This window comes from Canis lupus, chromosome 28, assembly GCF_003254725.2.
Source record: "Canis lupus dingo isolate Sandy chromosome 28, ASM325472v2, whole genome shotgun sequence".
NCBI lineage: Eukaryota > Metazoa > Chordata > Mammalia > Carnivora > Canidae > Canis > Canis lupus.
Window position 1 is genome coordinate 30,671,553 of NC_064270.1, and position 19,729 is coordinate 30,691,281.

The window sequence follows — 19,729 nt, forward strand, 5'->3', positions numbered from 1 at the left end:
CTCGTCAACCTGGTTTACCATTATGGTGGGAAAGATACTGGCCAGTAAGGAGAGGGGTTTTCTCATGTCTCATGAACTGCTTCTAAAAACAGTTCCCAAAAGGGATACCCCAAGATGTGCTCAGCTCTTGAAGTCTGGTTGTAGCAAGTATGTAGAGTGTCTCCAGTCATTTTGAAAGACTCTGGTCATTTGGGTGATTTCTCTTTATATAAAAGAAAAGTGTCTTCCAGCTATGCCTTAGCCCGATTAGAAAGTCCCCTTCCAAAAAAAGTAGCATTGCATTAGAGTACAGGTGGAGATTTCCAAAAATGTGAACACTGTTTCCAAAAGTGTGAGCAATAGTTTCCACATCCCATCCTTCCCACCACTGTCTATTAGGCCAGCTGTGGATTTGTAAGATAGTTAGCCCCTTCTGATATTGTTAGCCTGAGATGTTATAAGGAAGTAACTGAAATACTTTTTTTCTTGGTTGTTGGAATGTTGAAAATAACTTATTAATTGTAGAATGCTAAATCAAGACTAGATATGGCAGGCAGGAAACCTGGTCTCTAAAACTTGGCCTTGCTACTCACCAGCTTTATATCTTTGGGCACATCCTTTAGTCCCTAAGCCTGGCAAAGATAGTCACAGAGCCATCATGAGGATTTAAGAGATGCTGGTACCTGATGCTACCCAAACGTAGTTCCTGCCTCATAGTGGGTTCTTTTTATTTTTTTTAAATATTTTATTTATTTATTCATGAGAGACACACAGAGAGGTAGAGACACAGACAGAGGGAGAAGCAGGCTTCTCACAGGGAGCCCGATGCAGGACTTGATCCCAGAACCCCGGAATCATGCCCTGGGCTGAAGGCAGCACTTAACTGCTGAGCCACCCAGGTGTCCCTCATAGTGGGTTCTATAATGAGTGTTGCTTGCATCTGAATCCCACCAGCTTGATTCATTAAACATTTATTGCACATTTGTGTGCTTTGGGCCAGAGGAGAAGAGGCCATGGAGGAAAGGAAGAGAGGTGGCAAGCAAAAGGATTAAACTCTGCTTTGCAGAGGAAATGAAATTCAACAAAAGAACACCAAAGAAAATGAATCGATTGACTCTAAGCAAGTCCAACATGCTCCCCCCAAAAAAGAGAGCTGGGGATGGGAGGCCAAGATTTCTTTCACCCTTCTGCAGGGGAGGGTGTGAGGGGGCTGCTGGCAAAGATGAGTCATCCTGATTGTAGGTTATTCTTTTCTGTTTAAAAAGCCACCACTTTAAACGTGGCTCCCAGCAATTACAAATCAGTTATAACCCACAGTCAGACCTCCAATTTTTTTTTAAATCTTTAGCATCTCTAAGTATAGATATAAATCCTCCTCCTTTGTTTGAGGTCAGGAGTTCAGTAAGATCATTCAACTAGTGAGTCTAAATGAAACAAACTTGAACTAATTATCAATCAGCCCTCTGATAGCAAACTGCTGTCCTCATAAGGGATTATTTGTTATTTTTTTCCAGGCAATTTCTTTCCTCACACCCCTGGCTGTTATTTGTGTGGTGAAAATTATCCGGCGAACAGACAAGACTGAAATTAAGGAAGCCTTCTTAGGTAGAGTATTCACAGTTCCTGCTCTAGGGGATGGGGCTGAACTTAATTAGATCAGTAGAGTTTTAAAAATCTCTGTTGCACCCAACTGATTTTTCTCTTGGTCAAGCGAAGCTTGGGAGAAACAAAGAAAGGTAAACTTTTAACCCGATGAAGAGGGGGTGCAGAGATGGCGAGCACCTCACCTTCCACGCAGCCTTGTTGCTGTCCATTGTGCTGAATGCGAACGGCCCTATGGCCCTACGTAATGTACAATCAGAGCTCTGTGCTGTTCAGGCACAGCAAGCTGCAGGGTAGCTCTTGGCCATGAGGCAAAGCGAATCTGAAACGGTCACCATTGACTGTCCAAGCCCACATCTGTGGCTAATAAGCCCATATTGCGGGCAGTTCAGAAATCAGCCACAGACTTCTTGACCAATCACCTAGAGGCACCAAGGTCAAAAGCAGATGTACAATGTAATTGAAATTGGAAATAAACTCCATAACTCATTGTTTTTGGCATGGTGGGGGGCATTTTGGCAGCTAAGCAATTGTTATAGTGTGAAGAGTGCCACAATCTTTGCCCCTGACTATAACACCATTGTTATAAATTCTCCCCAAGCTAAGCCATAGCTGCATGTGACAGGAGTTTGACATTAAGATTAAATCCATTTTTAGATCTTCCTGTTAAATGACTGAGTATGTGACAGTAGTAAGAGAAAACAAAGCTAATTGACTTGTTTAGCAACCCAAATAAACTACCCAATAGCCAGATTTTCAGCTTTTAGATCATTAGGAAAACTGAATTATGTTGATTTTTTTTGACACCTCAATAAAAACGATCCAAACCCTCACACGAACTGTTTTTGGTATGTTGTATGGACTTACATTCATTCAGTTAAATGTCATATCTGGAAAAATGAGATCCCCTGCCCCCAAAGTATGTTTGTAAATTATTGGGCTTTGAGGAAATGGAAATGTAGCAAAATATGGTCTTCTCTTTTGTTGGTACAGGAGCGAGGCTAAGGGCAAAATCTGGGGTATTCGAGCAGTTAAGGGGCTTTGCACTCTTACATAACCGTTTTGGTTGGGCTCTAACCAAAGAGAACAGAGTCTGTCTCCAATTAGCTCATATAAATTAGGGGTTTAGTCAGAAATCTCACAGATATCCAAGAATAGGGGGGAAAAAGGAGAGAGGTGCACTGTGGAGACTGAAATAGGGAGCCAGGCCATTGGGAGTGGAGATACACTCCTCTCTGTAATGTGCCTTCCCTCTTCTCCTCATGTGTCCTGCCTAATCCTACAGTGTGGCCATCATTTCTGTTGCCCCATACCTTTGGTTTCTATGAGGTTTGGGCTTGCAGTGGTGGGTGCTCCTGCCCCATACCTGTAGGACCATCAGCACTAGTGCCCACCTCCAAGCTGCTCTGCATCTTGTGGATCAGACCCTCTGGCTCAACTCATTTTTCACACTTGGACACAAAAGTCATGAGTCTCTGGTCAGCCTACTGGTGCCCTGCCTCAGGTCAGGTGTGTCCCCAGGCTGCTTATCTGTGGTTTGGGGATTTGTGATCACATGGTCTCAGTCCCCTCAGCTGAAGTGGCAGAGAGGTCAGTTTTTCCAAGGAGGAGGGCATAGATGCCTCCACATGTGGCTTAAGCAGCGGTGTTTGGATGAGTATCCCTGTGGTCCCTGAAATGTGCTGGCAGCTCTCTCAGCTGACCTGGAAATATCTTTACCTCACTTTTTATTCTAGTTGCTCCCCTGGTATGGAGTCCCAAGATAATATGACTGTGGATAAGAGCTGTCTTTCATGGTTATGGTTATAACTTACTGCCAGCTTCCGGAGTTGTGTGTTGTTGTGGCAGTAAGTTACTTCTCTAGACCTTTTCATTTTCTGCTAAGTCTCCCTTAGAGTGACATTTGAAAATTGCACACCATACCCTGCCTTCTGTATGTTAACAGAGAAGGTATAGTTATTGGATGTTCTGTTTGCCTAAGTAGATGAGAGCTTGTCCTTATAGAAATGAAAAAGAGCCACCTGTTGTACACAGCTTTGTTTGTTTGTTTTTTAAATCACTTCTTTTAGGAAGCCCTGGAAGTAGGAGGTTGGGGACTGATCTTTAAAAACCAAGGACAGAAAACCAGGTGTAGCATTTTCAATGTTATCTAGAGTTCAGGACTTTCTCAGTGAGAGTGGTTTAGTGCTGAGGTCCCTTTAGCAGACCTGAATCCCAAGACCTCTTACCTGCATGTCCACCATGGCCACCTTTGTGCATCTGCTGTGGTACAGAGGGGTGAGGCTTGCCCCTATGCAGCATCCAGCTTTTAGGGATTTCGGCTGCAGAACAGCCAATAATAGAGGCCCCAGTTATGGAAATGCTGCAGTGCTGAATTTACAACAACAACCAAAGTAACAACAAAAGCCCTCTAATCCTCTGGGATGCTTATAAGCAGTAGTGTTCTCAATACAGGCCACTTGTGGGCTAACTCACAGTACACATTACTTTGAATTTCTTTATTGGACAGTCTGGCTTGTCTTTTTGTCTGTTCTCTCAAACCTGCAGTGCTGTGGGATGTTGTAAACACAGCTTTTATGAAACAGACCCACTGGGTTATTGTTAATCAACAAGCAATCCTGATTGGGGCCATTCATTTCCTGCTCAGCCAGTCTTTCATGCATCTGATCTGGGCCCAGTCTACCCTCTGGTATCAGTGAGAGGCCCCCCTATTGGTCCCCTAGGGGTTGTACTATTCAGATGAAAATAATCAGTTTAGTTTACTTCCAGAATACTGAGATGACTTTCACTCTAAAATATTGTCACTCCAGAGCCCCATTGTTTTCTGTCTCCTTCAGGCTTTTGGGTCAGAGAGTGAAGTTGCCAGCTGTTGGTGGTTACATCCCATCGACACATTTTCTAGCTCAGCTACTTGAAACTTTTCAAAGAACTGCTCTTTGCTACAATAAGCCAAGCTGGTACTGAGGTTGGGGACGTGTATGGTGTTCCAGATTGATGTAGTGGTCTGTGAAGTTCCCCAAGAGCATTGGGAGATCAGCTGGTGATGCTTGTTCCAGAGACCTCCTCTGTGCCAAGGCCATGCTAGGACCAGGATCAGAAGAAGCGTGGCCCAGCTGGGAAAACACAGCATGAGCCTGCAAAGCAGCTCTAACAGGAAGAGACCCCAGTCACACAGGGTGATCTCAGGGCCTGTTAATTGTCATGGCTCTAGGGAGAGTACAGCAGTGAAGACAGCCCAGGGCATTTTCTCTCCTCTCTGCAAAGGAGACCTCTCAGCAGTGCTCTGAGCTGGCAAGAGAGAAGGGAAGCCTGCATTTTGGAAGGACGGGTCTGTGCGTGCAGAATGTAATCGGAAGATCTTTCTGAATTCCTGCACGCCTGGCTCCTATTTATGCATCCCAGTTGCCTGCTTGGTATGTTATTGGCGGTGCTGTGCTGTGACTCCCACTCTGCTGTACACCCTAGTGCCCCATCTATCCTTTGTTGCCACACTCCAACATGGCCCATTGTTGCCCATCTCACACTTAGGTGATTAGTTTCCCTTTGACAAAGGTATTCATTTGAACTGGTCCCTTCTGTTCTCTCTGCTTCCCATGACTTGTTAAAAGCAGAGAGGTTTTGTATCAGTCTCTGTGGCCAGTGCCCTTGACGACTGTGTTGGCCATTGCACGGTACTTTCTGCTCAAGAACACATTTGTCTCCCTTGATGATGAGGAATTGCTCTAGGCAGCTCCTTCCTGGAAATGTCCCTCCACTGCTGTTTTCTTACATAAATTCAACTACTATTGAACAGTTACTATTTACCAAAGGGAAATGATAGCTCATATGCTTTGTTATTCAACAAAGCGTTGGAATGGGGCATCAGTAGTTTTTTATTGCTTATGCAAGACATTTGACCTTCTATCACATTGACTTGCCTTTTGTGCAGTCTTGATAACCATAGAAGGGACCTGTGAGGTACCCTTTGAATGAGCTGTACTTCCTCCAGCAAAGTCCTTCCAAGCTTCTTAGAGAAAGTCCCCATGCTGTATATTTTTAAATAATGGATTCCAGAAGTTACTGCTGCTTTAGGTGGCAGAAAACACCACTTGGTCAAACCTTCTGAAAATCCCATGAGGTGTTGGGACTGTTTGCCTCTCAGAAAGTGATTTGTCTGATAACAGAGGGACAGCTGTCAGCGGGTTATGGGTCAACATGGAGATAATCACCGAGTGGGAATGTCCTACTCTGAGGAAGGAGTCCAACAGCTGCTCTGATTAGAATTATGTCTGAGAAGGTTGCCAGAAACAAATAAAAAAGCTATGTTTCTTGCTACCAGTAAAAGAAACTCTACATGCTATAGTATTAAATCTGTTCATATCAGGCCAAAACATAATGGATGGGTTCCTTTCCAATGTAAAAAATTTTAGTCAAGGAAGGGAGATAAATTTCATGTCACAGGGTCTTGGGATTTTATGAATCACTCTCCAATGTCATGCCTTAATTATATTTTACTCTAGCCACTCAGACTTCCCTCTGTTCTTTTAAACTGTTGGCTCATATTTCTGTGGCCATAATTGAATAGTACGATGATGTAACGTGATGATGATGATGATGATAATGATGATGGTGATTTTAGAACCATCTGGTTATTTTTCTATCTGTTGGTTTTGTTTTGTAGCAGTGTCCTTGGCTCTTGCTCTGAATGGAGTCTGCACAAACACTATTAAGTTAATAGTGGGAAGGTAAGTTTTGGAAAAAAACAAATGGTGGCTTAGACTCTCAAGGTCCTCTGTGGATTAGCATTTGAGCTTTGGCTTATGGCACATTTCTGTTGCCCCCCTGGAAAACAATTTCTGTTCTCCATTTATCTTGGCTTCTCCCCCCGACTACTCCAAAAGTGAGCTAGTTTCCACAGAGATGAACAGTCAAAAGACCTGAAATTGAGGCCTAACTTTGGCTGTTGGCCTCGGACAGGTTAGCTCCCCTCTCAGAAGCTCAGCATTTACTGATCATCTACCTGGTGGAGGATGCTGGCCGGGCACCACGGGGGTAGAAGGTGGATACAAATTGGGTAGTGCATGACCTGGGGCTGTGCTCTTCTCCCAACTTTCTGCATTAAGAGTTGCTGTGGGGCCCTAATAAAATGCTGGTTCAGTAAGTGAATAACCACATGTAGAGAAACACTAGCCGAGTAGGGGAGAGAGAGAATACACCAGAAGTTCTGATATATTACTGGTACTGATTATTGACATAGATATTGACAGATTATGATTGGGCCTAGATCCCAGAGCTGGGAAGACCAGGGAGTCACCGTGACCCAGTATGTGCAGAAAGGAGGCCCTGTGTTAACAGCACTAGCAAAGCCTTGCCCATGGCTGGCCTTCGACAAATATTAGTTGAGTTAATAGGAAGTGATTGGCCATCACCCATCTATATGAGACTCCTCCCCTGAGAGAGGCAGAAAACCATGGGGTGAAGTGTGTTGGTTCAGGAATCTAATTACTGGGGCTTAGGCTTGCCTTTGCCACTTACTGGTTGTGTGTGACCTTGGGCTGGAGTGCCATCTTTCTAGACCTTCATTTTTGCACCTGCAAGATGAAGGCAGTCCCAGGGTTGGCATAAGAATCACATAACATGATGCACGTGCAGTGCTTGGCACTGTGCATGGTACCAGTAAGGGCTCGGTAAGTGCTAGCTGTGCCTGGAGCAGGGGGCTTGACCTCAGGGTCAGCTTCTGCCCACTTCCTGTGAGGTCAGAGAGGCCAGCCTGGGTGGCCGTGCCCTCTGCATCATAGAGCTAAGCTGTCAGGTCCTCCAGTGAGGTTAGGTGAGGCTAGGAGAGACCTGCTATTGGAGGAGGGGTGGTTTGCCATCCAAATTCAAGATGCAGGGAAGAACATGTAGAACATAACATGTCCAGGAGAAGCCTGGAGTCTGGGGTTCTGGAAGCAGCCTCTGAATGGGAGCTGTCAGTGGAGGCAGGAACTGCCATCTACTCTGCTGGCCCTGTGCTTAGCTGTTTCCTATCAGCATCTCATCTAGCCCTCATGGCCTCCCCTTTGGGCGGGTATTTATCTCCCCCTTTTACAGATGTGGAAACTGAGGCTGGGGGGGAAGCTACATGACCTTCCCCAGGTCAGAAAACCAGTAAGTGGCAAGTGCCCAAGACCAATGTGTCTGGAGTGGTCACTGGGGGGCATCAGTGTTACTGGCAGGAGGAAGAGTTGGGGGCAGCAGGGAATGGTGGGGGTCAGCTTGGGGTCCATTTGTGATGGCAGCATTTTATATTGAAAATGTCCATGGTGTCTTTTGTAGACCTCGCCCCGATTTCTTTTACCGCTGCTTTCCAGATGGAGTGATGAACTCAGAAATGCACTGCACGGGTGACCCCGATCTGGTGTCCGAGGGCCGCAAAAGCTTCCCCAGCATCCATTCCTCCTGTAAGTCCGGTGGCTGGGACTCTCTTTAATTCCCGGTCATGTTTCCTGACCATTTTCCTTGGGAGTTTCAGTGGAGAAGAAAGTGCTGGCACGTGAATGTTGAGCACAGTTCATTCTGCTTCCCTGTACACTTAGAAACAAGAATTTGACAGGAAGTAATAAACCTGCGGACAAGGCTCTAGAGTTTACAAGACATTGTATATGTTGCTTCTGTGAGCTCAGCGGAGCATGACATGTGACACTTTACCCTTCGGATTCAGGATTCAGTACGATTCAGGAGCTTGACTGTGCAAGGGAATTTACCATGTTCCCTGGGACCATATGCTTTCAGCTCTGTGTTCTCTCTAGTTTATTTCTTTAGTGGAGGCATCGTGTGTGTACCAATATATGGCTATATATGTACACACACGCACGCGCAGAAGTGCCTCAATATATAGTCTGGTTATAGATATGCAGGCTGGGACCAGCCTTAAAGTCAAGACTAAGTAATATGAATTAGTGCAAGGTGGTGTAGTGGAGAGGACACAAGTCTTTGTAGCATGACAAACCCTAGTTCTGCCAGGTATTAGCTCTGCGACTTACCTGCTCTTGCCTCAATCCCTGCTGTGTAAAATGGGAATGATGGCACCTCCGTTATTAGGTGGAGTGAGGGTTAAAATAAATAATGATGATCGCTGACATTTGTGGAGCACTGCCATGACAACATGGGTAGGGACATTATTTTATTTAATCCCCTCAATGTAGATGTGAAGTACTTAGTATGGTGCTTTAAATCAATAATACTCATCCATATTATTGTCTGTAACCAGAGTTGAGGTTCCAGAGTGTCCTGGATCATTCCGGCAATGTTTATTGAATGACCAAGGTGCCAAGCACCAAGCTAGGTGTTGGGGACACAAAGATAAATAAAACACAGCTTGTGTCCTGGGAAGCCTAGAGACAGTTGTACACTGTAGATTTAGGTTGGTGACACTGGGATCATTGGGAAACCGTGGCCACAGGTGACCACTTGGGAGGGGCTGCTCTTACGACACAAAGTCCTTGATTTCTCACAGGTCTGATGTTATTGGCCATTGGTGAGCCTGTTTCCTTGATCTTTTCTGTTTTTTTCTAAGTATGTAAGACATTTCCTGATAGCCGCTAGATCAAGGAGTAACTGGATGCCTTTTCCTGCAGTGTTTGTTGGATATTTGCTCAGAGTCCTTAGAGACTGGAGCCCTGTCAACAAGATATTGGGGTGCCAGTCACTCTAAGTGAATTACCTTTAATCTGCACAATGGCCTCGCCAGGTTGGGTTATCCCCATTTTGCACATGAGGACAGTGAAGCTCAGACAAACTCAGTATCTCATCCAAGGACACTTAGTTGACCTTCATGCCAGCCTCTAACTCGATAGCGTCTCAGGCCTTGCAGTGATTAAATTCGGTGAAGTATCCCATGTGTATTTAAATAAGTAACTCCTATTCTTGTTTGGCTTGTTGGAGACTATAGCTCGTTGAATCATGTTCCCCCACAAGATATGTCCAAGTCCTAGCCTATGGAATCTGTGAACATGATCTTATTTGGAAAATCATCTTTGCAGATGTCATTAAATTAAGGATCTTGAGAGGAGATCATCCTGGATGTAGGGTGGCCCTAAATCCAATGACAGATGTCCCCAGTAGAGAAAGACATAGGAATATGTGAGACGCGGAGACACAGGTGAGAAGGCCATGCAAAGATGAGGATAGAGATCAGAGTGGTGTCGCCACAAGCCAAGGAATACCTGGAGCTCCCAGATGCTGGAAGGGGCAAGGAAGGGTCCTGCCCACACCTTGATTTCAGACTTCTGGGCTCCCGAATAGGGGGCTGTTGTTTTCAGCCTCCCCCGGCTGGTGGTCTTTGGTCACAGCCACCCTGGGAAAAGGATACAGAGGCTTAAACCAAACACATCCACTTGCTAGTGGAAAGGCTTTGACTTTAGAGTCTTGGGGGAGATTGAGAGAAGATGCTTACTGACTATGCTTCATCAGGATGTCCATTGAGGTTGATACGGCAAGGGGCCCGGCGGTGCATGAAGGTGGAGGACCTAGAGTTCCCGGAGGCCACTTGAGGCCAAACATCCGCCTGGAAGCTCTTCTCCTCTGAGGTCGTTTGTGCTCTTGGAAGTCTCATTTTGGGCGAGCGTCTGTTTTAGGGGAGTCGTAGGTGCCAGCTGGAGGAACACCTGCCGCCCTGAGTTCTATCTCCTCGTGGTCCAGTGTTCCCTTGCCACCACTGTTTTGAGGTCCCCGGAAAGGCATGCACCTGGGGTTGGCTCCCACATGCTCTCCACCTCTGTCCTCCTAGGGTCCCTCAAGTGCTCCGTTGTTTTCAGGAATGCTCTGTCCTCCCAAAGACTCGGTGCTGGGCTTAAGGGGCTTCCAAAGCTAAAAGCAGAAAGAATGAAGCCCTTAACCTTGGCTTTCAGGTAGTTCACTGAAGTGTGTCCACACCACTTAGTATCCAGTGTTGCATTTGACCTGGGGAAGGACATAGCTGTCGTGTGAGTAACTGAGCCCAGAAGCCTGCTTGGCCCTAGAGAGTAGAGGCCAGGCCCCACAGAAGTATTTCTTTGAGAAGTACACATTCCCTATCAGACGCATTTTCTGACAGGGCTGCCACCAGCTGCCCTGTCAAGTGCATGGCTGATGTCCCATCTGTGCTAGATGAGCTTTTTTGACAGAGGCTATTACTATCTTTTGCTTAAGACACTACTTAAAATGTTACAGATTTCTACTACTTGGCAGACACAGAAGCCTACCCAGCCCCTAGGCTTTGATGATAGTATTTTTATCTGTTCTCTTTCTTTGCTGTGACAGGTCAGTGATTGCCTTACAGGGAGCCGCCATATCCACTTAGAAAAACCATCAGTGCTGTGCTTTGGATTTCTTACTGTGGCTAACAGGAAGTAGTTGGCATGACTCCTGGCTCTCGGAGGAGGTACTGGACCTCAGAGGGATGATCTTAGTGGAACCCCAGTGTGGTACACACACTCCTCCTCCCTTCAGTGAAATCAACTTTGTAGGTTGCAATGGAGTGAGTGGACACAGGTGTTCTGGACCACGAGATCTCCTAAGATGAATTCCTCACGCTAGGCAATCACGGCTTTGCTTCTGCTCTGTTTATAATCAGTGACTGGAAGGTTGGTTTTCTTTGAACATAAGAACAAACATTGGTTTATTTTGGAAACAAAAGATCCAGTGCTTGGTAAGCAGTCAAACAGGACTTAACTGAAGTGCTCACGTGGCATATGGTTGGCCAAGGGCATGTCCCACAGCAGCCATCTTATGGGACTTGCTTGGTAAGGCGGCCCAAACCTCCCTTGTGGGAAAAACAGAGATTACATTTTCAAAGAGCGAGTAGTTTCCTCCAGAGTTACCAGAAACTTGAATTTTTTTTTTTAAAGATTTATCCATTTATTTTAGAGAGAGTGCACACACGTATACACATGTGTGCAAATAGAAGTGCAGACGTCCCCACTGAGTGTGGAGCCCAACGCAGGGCTCAATCCCATGACCCTGAGATCATGACATGAGCTGAAACCAACAGCTGCTTAACTGCCTGCCACCCAGGCGCCCCCAGAAACTTGATATCTAAAGCAAAGGAAGGCAATATAGCTTTAAAGCAGGGATATTCTGAAAAGGAATTGTCTTTCATTGTAGTCTCGGCTTCGGTTGGGTACTTTTTCACATTCTAGAAAAAGAATAGCTTTCAGAGAGAAAAATAGGAAAAAAAAAAAAACCAAATTATTAATGCCAAGTCAAGCTATTAAGGAACTTCTTTCTTGTGAAAATGATGAGAATGCATAAAGTGATATTGTTGTTCAGGGATCACCAAACAACAGCCCGTGGGCTAAATCGATGCCTACTTGTTTTTGTAAATAAAGTTTTATTGGAACACTGAGATGCCCATTTGTTTATGTATTGCCTATGGAGGCTTTGCATTCTAATGGCAGAGTTGTGTAGTTCCAAGGGAGACATGACCCACAAAACTGAAAACATGTTCCTTATGCTCCAAGTAAATAGTATTGAAAAGTGTTACCATGACGGTTGGGGTTGGGAAGGGATAAATAAGCAGAGCACAGAGGATTTTTAGGGCAGTGAAACTACTCTGTATGATACTAGAATGGTGGATATGTTATTATATATTTGTTGGAACCTATGAATGCACAGCAGCGAGAGTGACCCCTAACATAACCTATGGACTTTGAGTGATGATGATGTGTCAGTGTAAGTCAATCAATTCCAACAGATAATGGAGGATGTTGATAATGAGGGAGGCTGTGCATGTGTGGGGGCAGGAGGCTTGTGGGAAGTCTCTGTACCTCTCTACCTTCCTTCCTTTCTAATTTTTTATTTTCAAAAACATTTTTATTTAAATTCAATTTAGTTAACAGGTAGTGTATTATTAGTTTCAGGGGTAGAATTTAGTGATTCATCAGTTGCATATAACACCCAGTGCTCATTATATCAAGTGTCCTCCTAATGCCCATGCCCCCACCTACTTCCCCTCCAGCAACTCTAAGTTTGTTTCCTGTAGTTAAGAGTTTCTTATGGTTTGCCTCCTTCTCTGTTTTTTTTTTATCTTATTTTATTTTTCCTTCCCTTCCCCTATGTTTATCTGTTTTGTTTCTTAAATTCCACATATGAGTGAAATCATATGGTAATTGTTTTCCTCTGACTTATTTTGCTTAGCATAATACCCTCTGGTTCCATCCACATCATTGCAAATGGCAAGATTTCATTCTTTTTTTTTTTTAAAGATTTTATTTATTTATTCATGAGAGACACAGAGAGAGAGAGGCAGAAACATAGGCAGAGGGAGAAGCACACTCCATGCAGGGAGCCCGATGTGGGACTTGATCCCAGGACGCCCTGAGCTGAAGGCAGACGCTTAACCACTGAGCCACCCAGGCATCCCGATTTCATTCTTTTTGATGGCCTAGTAATATACCATCGTGTGTGTATATGTGTGATATATAAATAAATAAACAAACAAATTCTCACATCTGCTTTATCCATTCATCTGTCAATGGACAGGACATCTGAGCTCTTTCCATAGTTTGGCTATTATGGACATTGCTACTATAAACATTAGGGTGCATGTGCCCCCTTTGAATCACTTTTTTTGTGTCCTTTGGATAAATACCTAGTATATAGTTGCTGGATTGTAGGGTAGTTCTATTTTTAACTTTTTGAGAAACCTCCATACTGTTTTCCAGTGACTGTACCAGTTTGCATTTCCACTAACAGTGTAAAAGGGTTCCCCTTTCTCTGCATCCTTGCCGACAGTTCTTGTTTCCTGAGTTGTTCATTTTAGCCATTTCGGCCAGTGTGAGGTAGTATCTCATTATGGTCTTTATATTTCTCTGATGCCCAGTAATGTTGAGCATTTTTCATTTGTCTTTTAGCTATTTGTATTTCTTCTTTGAAGAAATGTCTGTTCATGTCTTCTGCCCATTTCTTGATTGGATTTTTATTTTGGGGGTGTTGAATTTGATGAATTCTTTATAGATTTCAGATATAGCCTTTTATCTGATAAGACATTTGTAAATATCTTCTCCCATTCCGTAGGTTGCCTTTTAGTTTTGTTGACTATTTCCTTTGCTGTGCAAAAGTTTTTTCTATCCTGATGAAGTCCCAATAGTTCATTTTTGCTTTTGTTTCCCTTGCCTTTGGAGACGTGTCTAGCAAGAAGTTGCTGCAGCTGAGGTCAAAGAGGTTGCTGCCTGTGTTCTTCTCTAGCATTTTGATGGAGTCCTGTCTCACATTTAGGTCTTTCATCCATTTTGAGTTTATTTTTGTGTGTGATATAAGAAAGTGGTCCAGTTTCATTCTTCTGCATGTGGCTGTCCAATTTTCCCAACACCATTTGTTGAAGCGACTGTCTTTTTTTTCCATTGGATATTCTTTCCTGTTTTGTCAAAGATTAGTTGATCATGGAGTTGAGGGTCTATTTCTGGGTTCTGTATTCTTTTCCATTGGTCTATTTGTCTGTTTTTGTGCCAGTACCATACTGTCTTATGATTATAGTTTTGCGATACAGCTTGAAGTCCAAAATTATGATGCATCCAGCTTTGGTTTCCTTTTTCAACATTCCTTTGGCTATTTGGTGTTTTTTCTGGTTCCATACAAATTTTAGGATTCATTGTTCCAGCTCTGTGAAAAAAATGTTGATTGATTGATTGATTGATTGATTGATTTTTCATGAGAGGCAGAGAGGCAGAGACACAAGCAGAGGGAGAAGCAGGCTCCATGCAGGGAACCTGATGTGGGACTCGATCCCGGGTCTCCAGGATCATGCCCTGGGCTGAAGGATCATGCCCTGGGCTAAACCACCGAGCCACCCGGGCTGGCCTGTTGTTGATATTTTGATAGGGATTGCATTGAATGTGCTGATTGCTTTGGGTAGCAAAGACATTTTAACAATACTTGGACCTTCTTAATTTTGCTGTGAACCTAAACTGCTCTAAAACATTTAAGTCTGAGGGGAAAAAAGCATTACTAAAGCAAGATCAGTGCACACAAATGCTTCATTTTTAAACAACCCCATTATATTATATTTTTATTTTTTTCAATATTTTATTTATTTATTAGAGAGCAAGAACAGGGGAGGGACAAGCAGATTCCCAACTGAGCAGGGAGTCGACACAGGGCTGACCTGAGCCAAAAGCAAATGCTTAACTGATTGAGCCACCCAAATGACTCTTATATTTTAAAAAGGGGGCACTTATAGGATGATCAATGCTTGTGGGATACATTCTTTAAATGGCAGACATGATTTTAAAAGGTGTATCTGGCTAATGATGATTTCACAGATTTTTCTTGAGTATTTACTGTTTTGTAGGTACTGGGTTGATACTCGGGTGAGTACAGGATGGTCAGACATGGCCATGGCCTCTTTAGAGCAAGGATGAGTCCCAGGTGCATTACCACAGTGCTCTGGAATTGGGGACTAGGGATTCCAAGCAGGGAACAGGAAAAGCTCTGGGAGGAAAAGCACTTTCTCCTATCATTTCCCAGGAGAGGACGTATGAGCTACACATTTTAAGATATTTATGCTTGAAGTGTCTTTTTTCGCCTCTTTAGCCGGGTTCAGAATTGTAGGTAGAAACATCACTTCTGTGCAAGATACTAGAGAAGCCTTATAGCATTCCTTTCCTTGGTTTTCTTTTTCCTTCTCTTTCTGGAACCTCTTAGAATCCTTTCTCCAGCTCTGGCCATCTGAAGTTTCACAATGATGTGCCTCACTGGGATTCTTATTTTAGGTGAAAGCACTAAAGCTAACCAGACAGAGCTCCTTAATTAAGCTTCACTGAAGGATGAATGGGGAGGGAGCTGGGGTTTCACTGGATGACCCCAAGTGTAAGCATCTGGCCCTTACTTTTTGAGGTTACTCTGCTCCCCAGAGGAGGCGCCCCAGGCTGAGGGGCCGGGCTTCTTACAGGGCACCAGACGGACTTACCCTCGACCCTTACTTCTCAGTCTGGTTGTTCAGCTCTGCTCTCTACTTGCCTGCTGTTCCTAAATGCAGAGGCCCAAATAGTTCAGCCTTCCACCTTCTTCAAGAGTCAGGGAGGTAGGTGGCAGTTTCCTTCCTGGTTTGCAGGATGGGGTGGAGTGTTTAACCGCTCAGTCATAAGGACTTTCCACCTGTTCCTCATTTCCCATCCCTGCCTTCCCCTTGCCTCTCATGGTACGTGGGCCCCCCCTCCAGCTCAGAGCTTTGCAGGCTGTTGCTGGTAGATAAGTGACTTCTCATCAGCACCACCCTCTGCAGGTGTAGACTTGCCTTTCCTGGCTCTGGGAAGTGTCTGCTCTACCGCCTGCTTTCTTTGGCATATGTTGCAGTGTGGACTTGTGCTTCTAGCCCCATTTAAGATAGGATATGTGTTCCCGTTTGCATCAGTCACGGTTCTCCAGAGAAAATGGAAACAGCTGTGTGTGTGTGTGTGTGTGTGTGTGTGTGTACGCACGCACCCATGTGTGTTTGTGGTGTATGTGTGTAGAGGGGCAGAGAAGGACAGGAAGGAAGAGGGAGCAGTTATTTGAAGAAATGTGTTCTCATGGCTGTGGGGCTGACAAGTCTGCAATTTGTAGGGTCAGCCCACAGGCTGGAAGCTCAGGTAACAAATGATGTTGTTGTCTTGAGTTTGCAATGGGCAGAGCAAGCGGGCAGGCTGGAGAGTCAGGTAGGATTTCCACGTTGCAGTCTTGAGGTAGAATTTTATTTGGGAAACCTCAGTCTTTGCTCTTAAAGGCTTCTGCTGGTTGAGCAAGGCCCAGGCACGCTGGGGAGGGTGAGCTCCTTAAAGCCAACTGATTGTAAATGTTCACCACATTTAAAGACAGTTTCGGGGGATCCCTGGGTGGCTCGGCGGTTTGGCGCCTGCCTTTGGCCCAGGGCATGATCCTGGAGTCCCGGGATCGGGTCCCGCATCAGGCTCCCTGCATGGAGCCTGCTTCTCCCTCTGCCTGTGTCTCTGCCTCTCTCTCTCTCTCTCTTACTCTCATGAATACATAAATAAAATCTTAAAAAAAAAAAAAACACTTTCGCAGCAACATCAAGACTGAAGTTGACAGAACAGCTGGGCACCATGGCCTATCCACGATGACACATAAAATTAGCTGCCACCCTGTTGTTCTTTCCTTCTGCTATCATTTTAAAATCAACAGCACCATCGAAATGCTCTCATCCCTTAGTTACAGAGATGCCACATGCCAGAAGGTTCTCGGTCAGCCTCGGTGTTCACTCTGATACAGAGTCCTCGAATGTGGAGTGCACCCACTAAAGCGTCTCTGTAGGCTGCACGTCTGGGACTGTGCTTTCACTGAACAAATCTAAATGCATTTTAACTGTGGATTGAGAAATGATCAAAGGATAGCATGTATGCTAACTGGCCAGGTGTGACTCCATCAAGCATGAATATTCAGGATCATAAACCAGCTGGTTCTTCTAGTGTTAGGCCAGCTTTTGCATAAAGAAACAGGAAAAAGAAAACAGGAAATTGTAAGATTCATCTCTTCTGCATCATTGAGTTAAGTGAGATTGCTATCCAGGGGCTTTGCCGGATGGGTTTTGGTAAATGAGAAACTTGAAAAATGCCACCTTCTTCTTCATTTAAAACTGCTATAAAGTGGCATGGCTGCCCCTTGGTCATTGGTTGGGCCAGGACAAACAGGTGGCCATTTGTCTGAGGTCAGCTCAGTTTGTGTGGGTTCTGTTAGAACTTAAAGGGAAGCTTCTAGTCTCCCCACCCTGTCGAGGGACAGCATCAGATTCAGCAAGAACCCCTCATAGTTTTGTTTTGTTTTTTGTTTTTTTTTTTCCCTTAAATTTGTATCATCCTACATTTCAGGCTTCAAAGACAATTTCAGAGGTTCTGGGAAGCAGCTTTGCTGCTTTTGCCACATCTTTTTCAAGCAAAGGAAGACTCCCCAGCACACCGGAAAGCCTTTCTCTGGGGATGCCAAACGGAGAGAGGGCATGATTCTATCAAGTAAAATCCTAGGCCTCTTTGTAGGAGGGTATTTCTTAGTCTCTTTCATTATCACCCCTGCTCCCCCCTCCTTGTTTTAGACCTTTCCCTCCCTAATTTCTCCTTTCTGCTGTGAAATTTTAATTCCACCGAATATACTATATATCTGTGTATGCACCATGGCTCTTTGCAGGGCCTCAAGGAATGCTAACACCTGAACCAGTTTTCATCCCCTTGGGAGGGAGTGGTGTCCCGGTTGAGGATGCACTTTCGGGGTGGTAGTTCTCAACTGGACAGTTCTGCCCACCGGGGGACGTTTAGCAATGTCTGTAGAAAGTCGTAGCTGTCACAAGTTGGTGGGTGGACTACTAGCATCAAGGACACAGAGGCCACCGTTGCTGCTAAATGTCCTGCAGCTCACAGGACAGCCCCACAACGGAGTTAGCTCGCCCCAAATGTCAGTGGTGTCCAGCCTGGGAAACCCTAGTCTAGGGCGATTAGGTAAATATGTGGAGGAAGTCAATCACTCACATGTTAAATTCATCCACTCTCCATGTTCCTGGCCCGACAGAGTAGGAGAGGTTGGAAATATGGGCACTGTTTAATTAATTCAAAATACTCTCCCTCAAAAATTCAACCCACTATTTGATTTCTGTGGGGAAAAAAAAAAAAGACCGAGGTAAGAGTAAAGGAGCCTAATGCCTTTTGCTTTCTTTTTTAACTTTTTATTATACAAATTTTCAGACATAGAACTGAAAACAAATCTACTAAATACCCATGACTGGCTATAACATCCTGCCCTTCCTGCTTCCTGTTTTTTTTTCTGCCCATCTCTTACCATGTGCAGTACTGATGATACTTTATACAAAATTATTTTAGTATTTTTAAAAAGATTTTACTTATTTATCTATGAGAGACACAGAGACAGAGGCAGAAACATAGGCAGAGGGAGAAGCAGGATCCCTGTGGGGAGCCCGATGCGGGACCCGATCCTTGGACCCTGGGATCACAACCTGAGCCAAAGGCAGACACTCAACCACTGAACCACCCAGGCATCCGATAGATTGTATTTTTAAGGAATTTATACTTTTCTTCTAGGTTGTTTGATGTGTTAGGATAAAGTTGTTTGTAATATTCTGCTCTTGAAAAAAAAATACTCTGCTCTTGACATTTTTAGTGTCTGTAAGAGCAGTGCTGACAACCCTCTTCCTTTTCTGTTATTGTAATTTTTATTTTCTCTACTTTTTTCTTGATTAATTGTACTTAGGGTTTATTAATTTTACTGATCTTTCCTAAAAACCGACTTTTGTGTTTGTTTATTTTCTCTAGTTTTGTCTCTTTTCTACATCATTGATTTTGGCTCTTGTTTGCATTATTTCCTTATTTTCGATTTTTGTTTAATTTGCTCATAATTTTCTAGTTTCCTAAGTTGGAAATTTAAATCAGAGTTTTTTTTTTTTTAAGACCTCTTCCTTTCTAATGTAAGCATTTAGAGATACAGATTTCCCTTAAGCCCTGCATTAGCAGTACCCCCACAAAATTTGTCGTATTGTAGTTTTTATTGCTATTATGTTCAAAATAGTTTTCTAACTTCCCTTATTGTTTCTTCTTTGATCTTTGATTCTGTCTTTGATTTTCTCATTTAGAAGTGAGTTTTTCACTTTCCAGTGGCTTTTCTAGCTATCTTGTTTCAAATCTTTAACTTTGTTTTTTTATGAACAGAAAAAAGTTATGTTCAGTATTTTGAAATTTATTGATATTTGTTTTATTCCTTACTGAATATTTTCTCTCAGTGGACTCTCCAAGACCACCTGAAAATATATTTATACACTTGTTGAGTGTGGCATTCTGTAAGTGTCCATTAAGTTACCATGGTGTCATTCGGAAATTTCTGATCCTTGCTTTTATTCTGTTTGTCTCAGTGTTCGGTTAATTACTAAGAGTAGGCTTTGATGGTCTTCAACTAGAACTGTAGACTCAGCTGTTTCTCCTTTTAGTTTTACTGGGTTTTGCTTCATATATTTTAGAGCTGTTTTATAGGCATATATATATATATATTTATGATTGTTGTATATTCTTACTGTTTTGATTTTTTTACCATTAGTAAATGTCCTCTGTTCCTCATCTAACCGCTTCTCGTATCATGCAATGACTTCTTGTGAGTACTTGGATCCATCAATTGTGAAAAATTTTTATAATAGAGATCTTATTCTTAGCCATCAGTGATG

At 43.8% G+C, this 19,729-nt stretch overlaps 1 protein-coding gene across 4 annotated transcripts in view; it reads left to right on the top strand.

The window, feature by feature from the left end:
* The window catches only part of PLPP4 (phospholipid phosphatase 4), a 121,168-nt gene that overhangs the window by 51,013 nt on the left and 50,426 nt on the right, over positions 1–19,729 (top strand). For 3 of the 4 annotated variants that reach the window (XM_025467436.3, XM_025467437.3, XM_035707936.2), the window contains exons 3-5: positions 1,494–1,584; positions 6,242–6,305; positions 7,879–8,003. The exons of the other annotated variant lie outside the window; for it this stretch is intronic. In XM_025467436.3, coding sequence (XP_025323221.1) covers positions 1,494–1,584; positions 6,242–6,305; positions 7,879–8,003 — 280 coding nt within the window. The remainder of the gene's footprint in view (positions 1–1,493; positions 1,585–6,241; positions 6,306–7,878; positions 8,004–19,729) is intronic. 4 annotated transcript variants of the gene reach the window in all.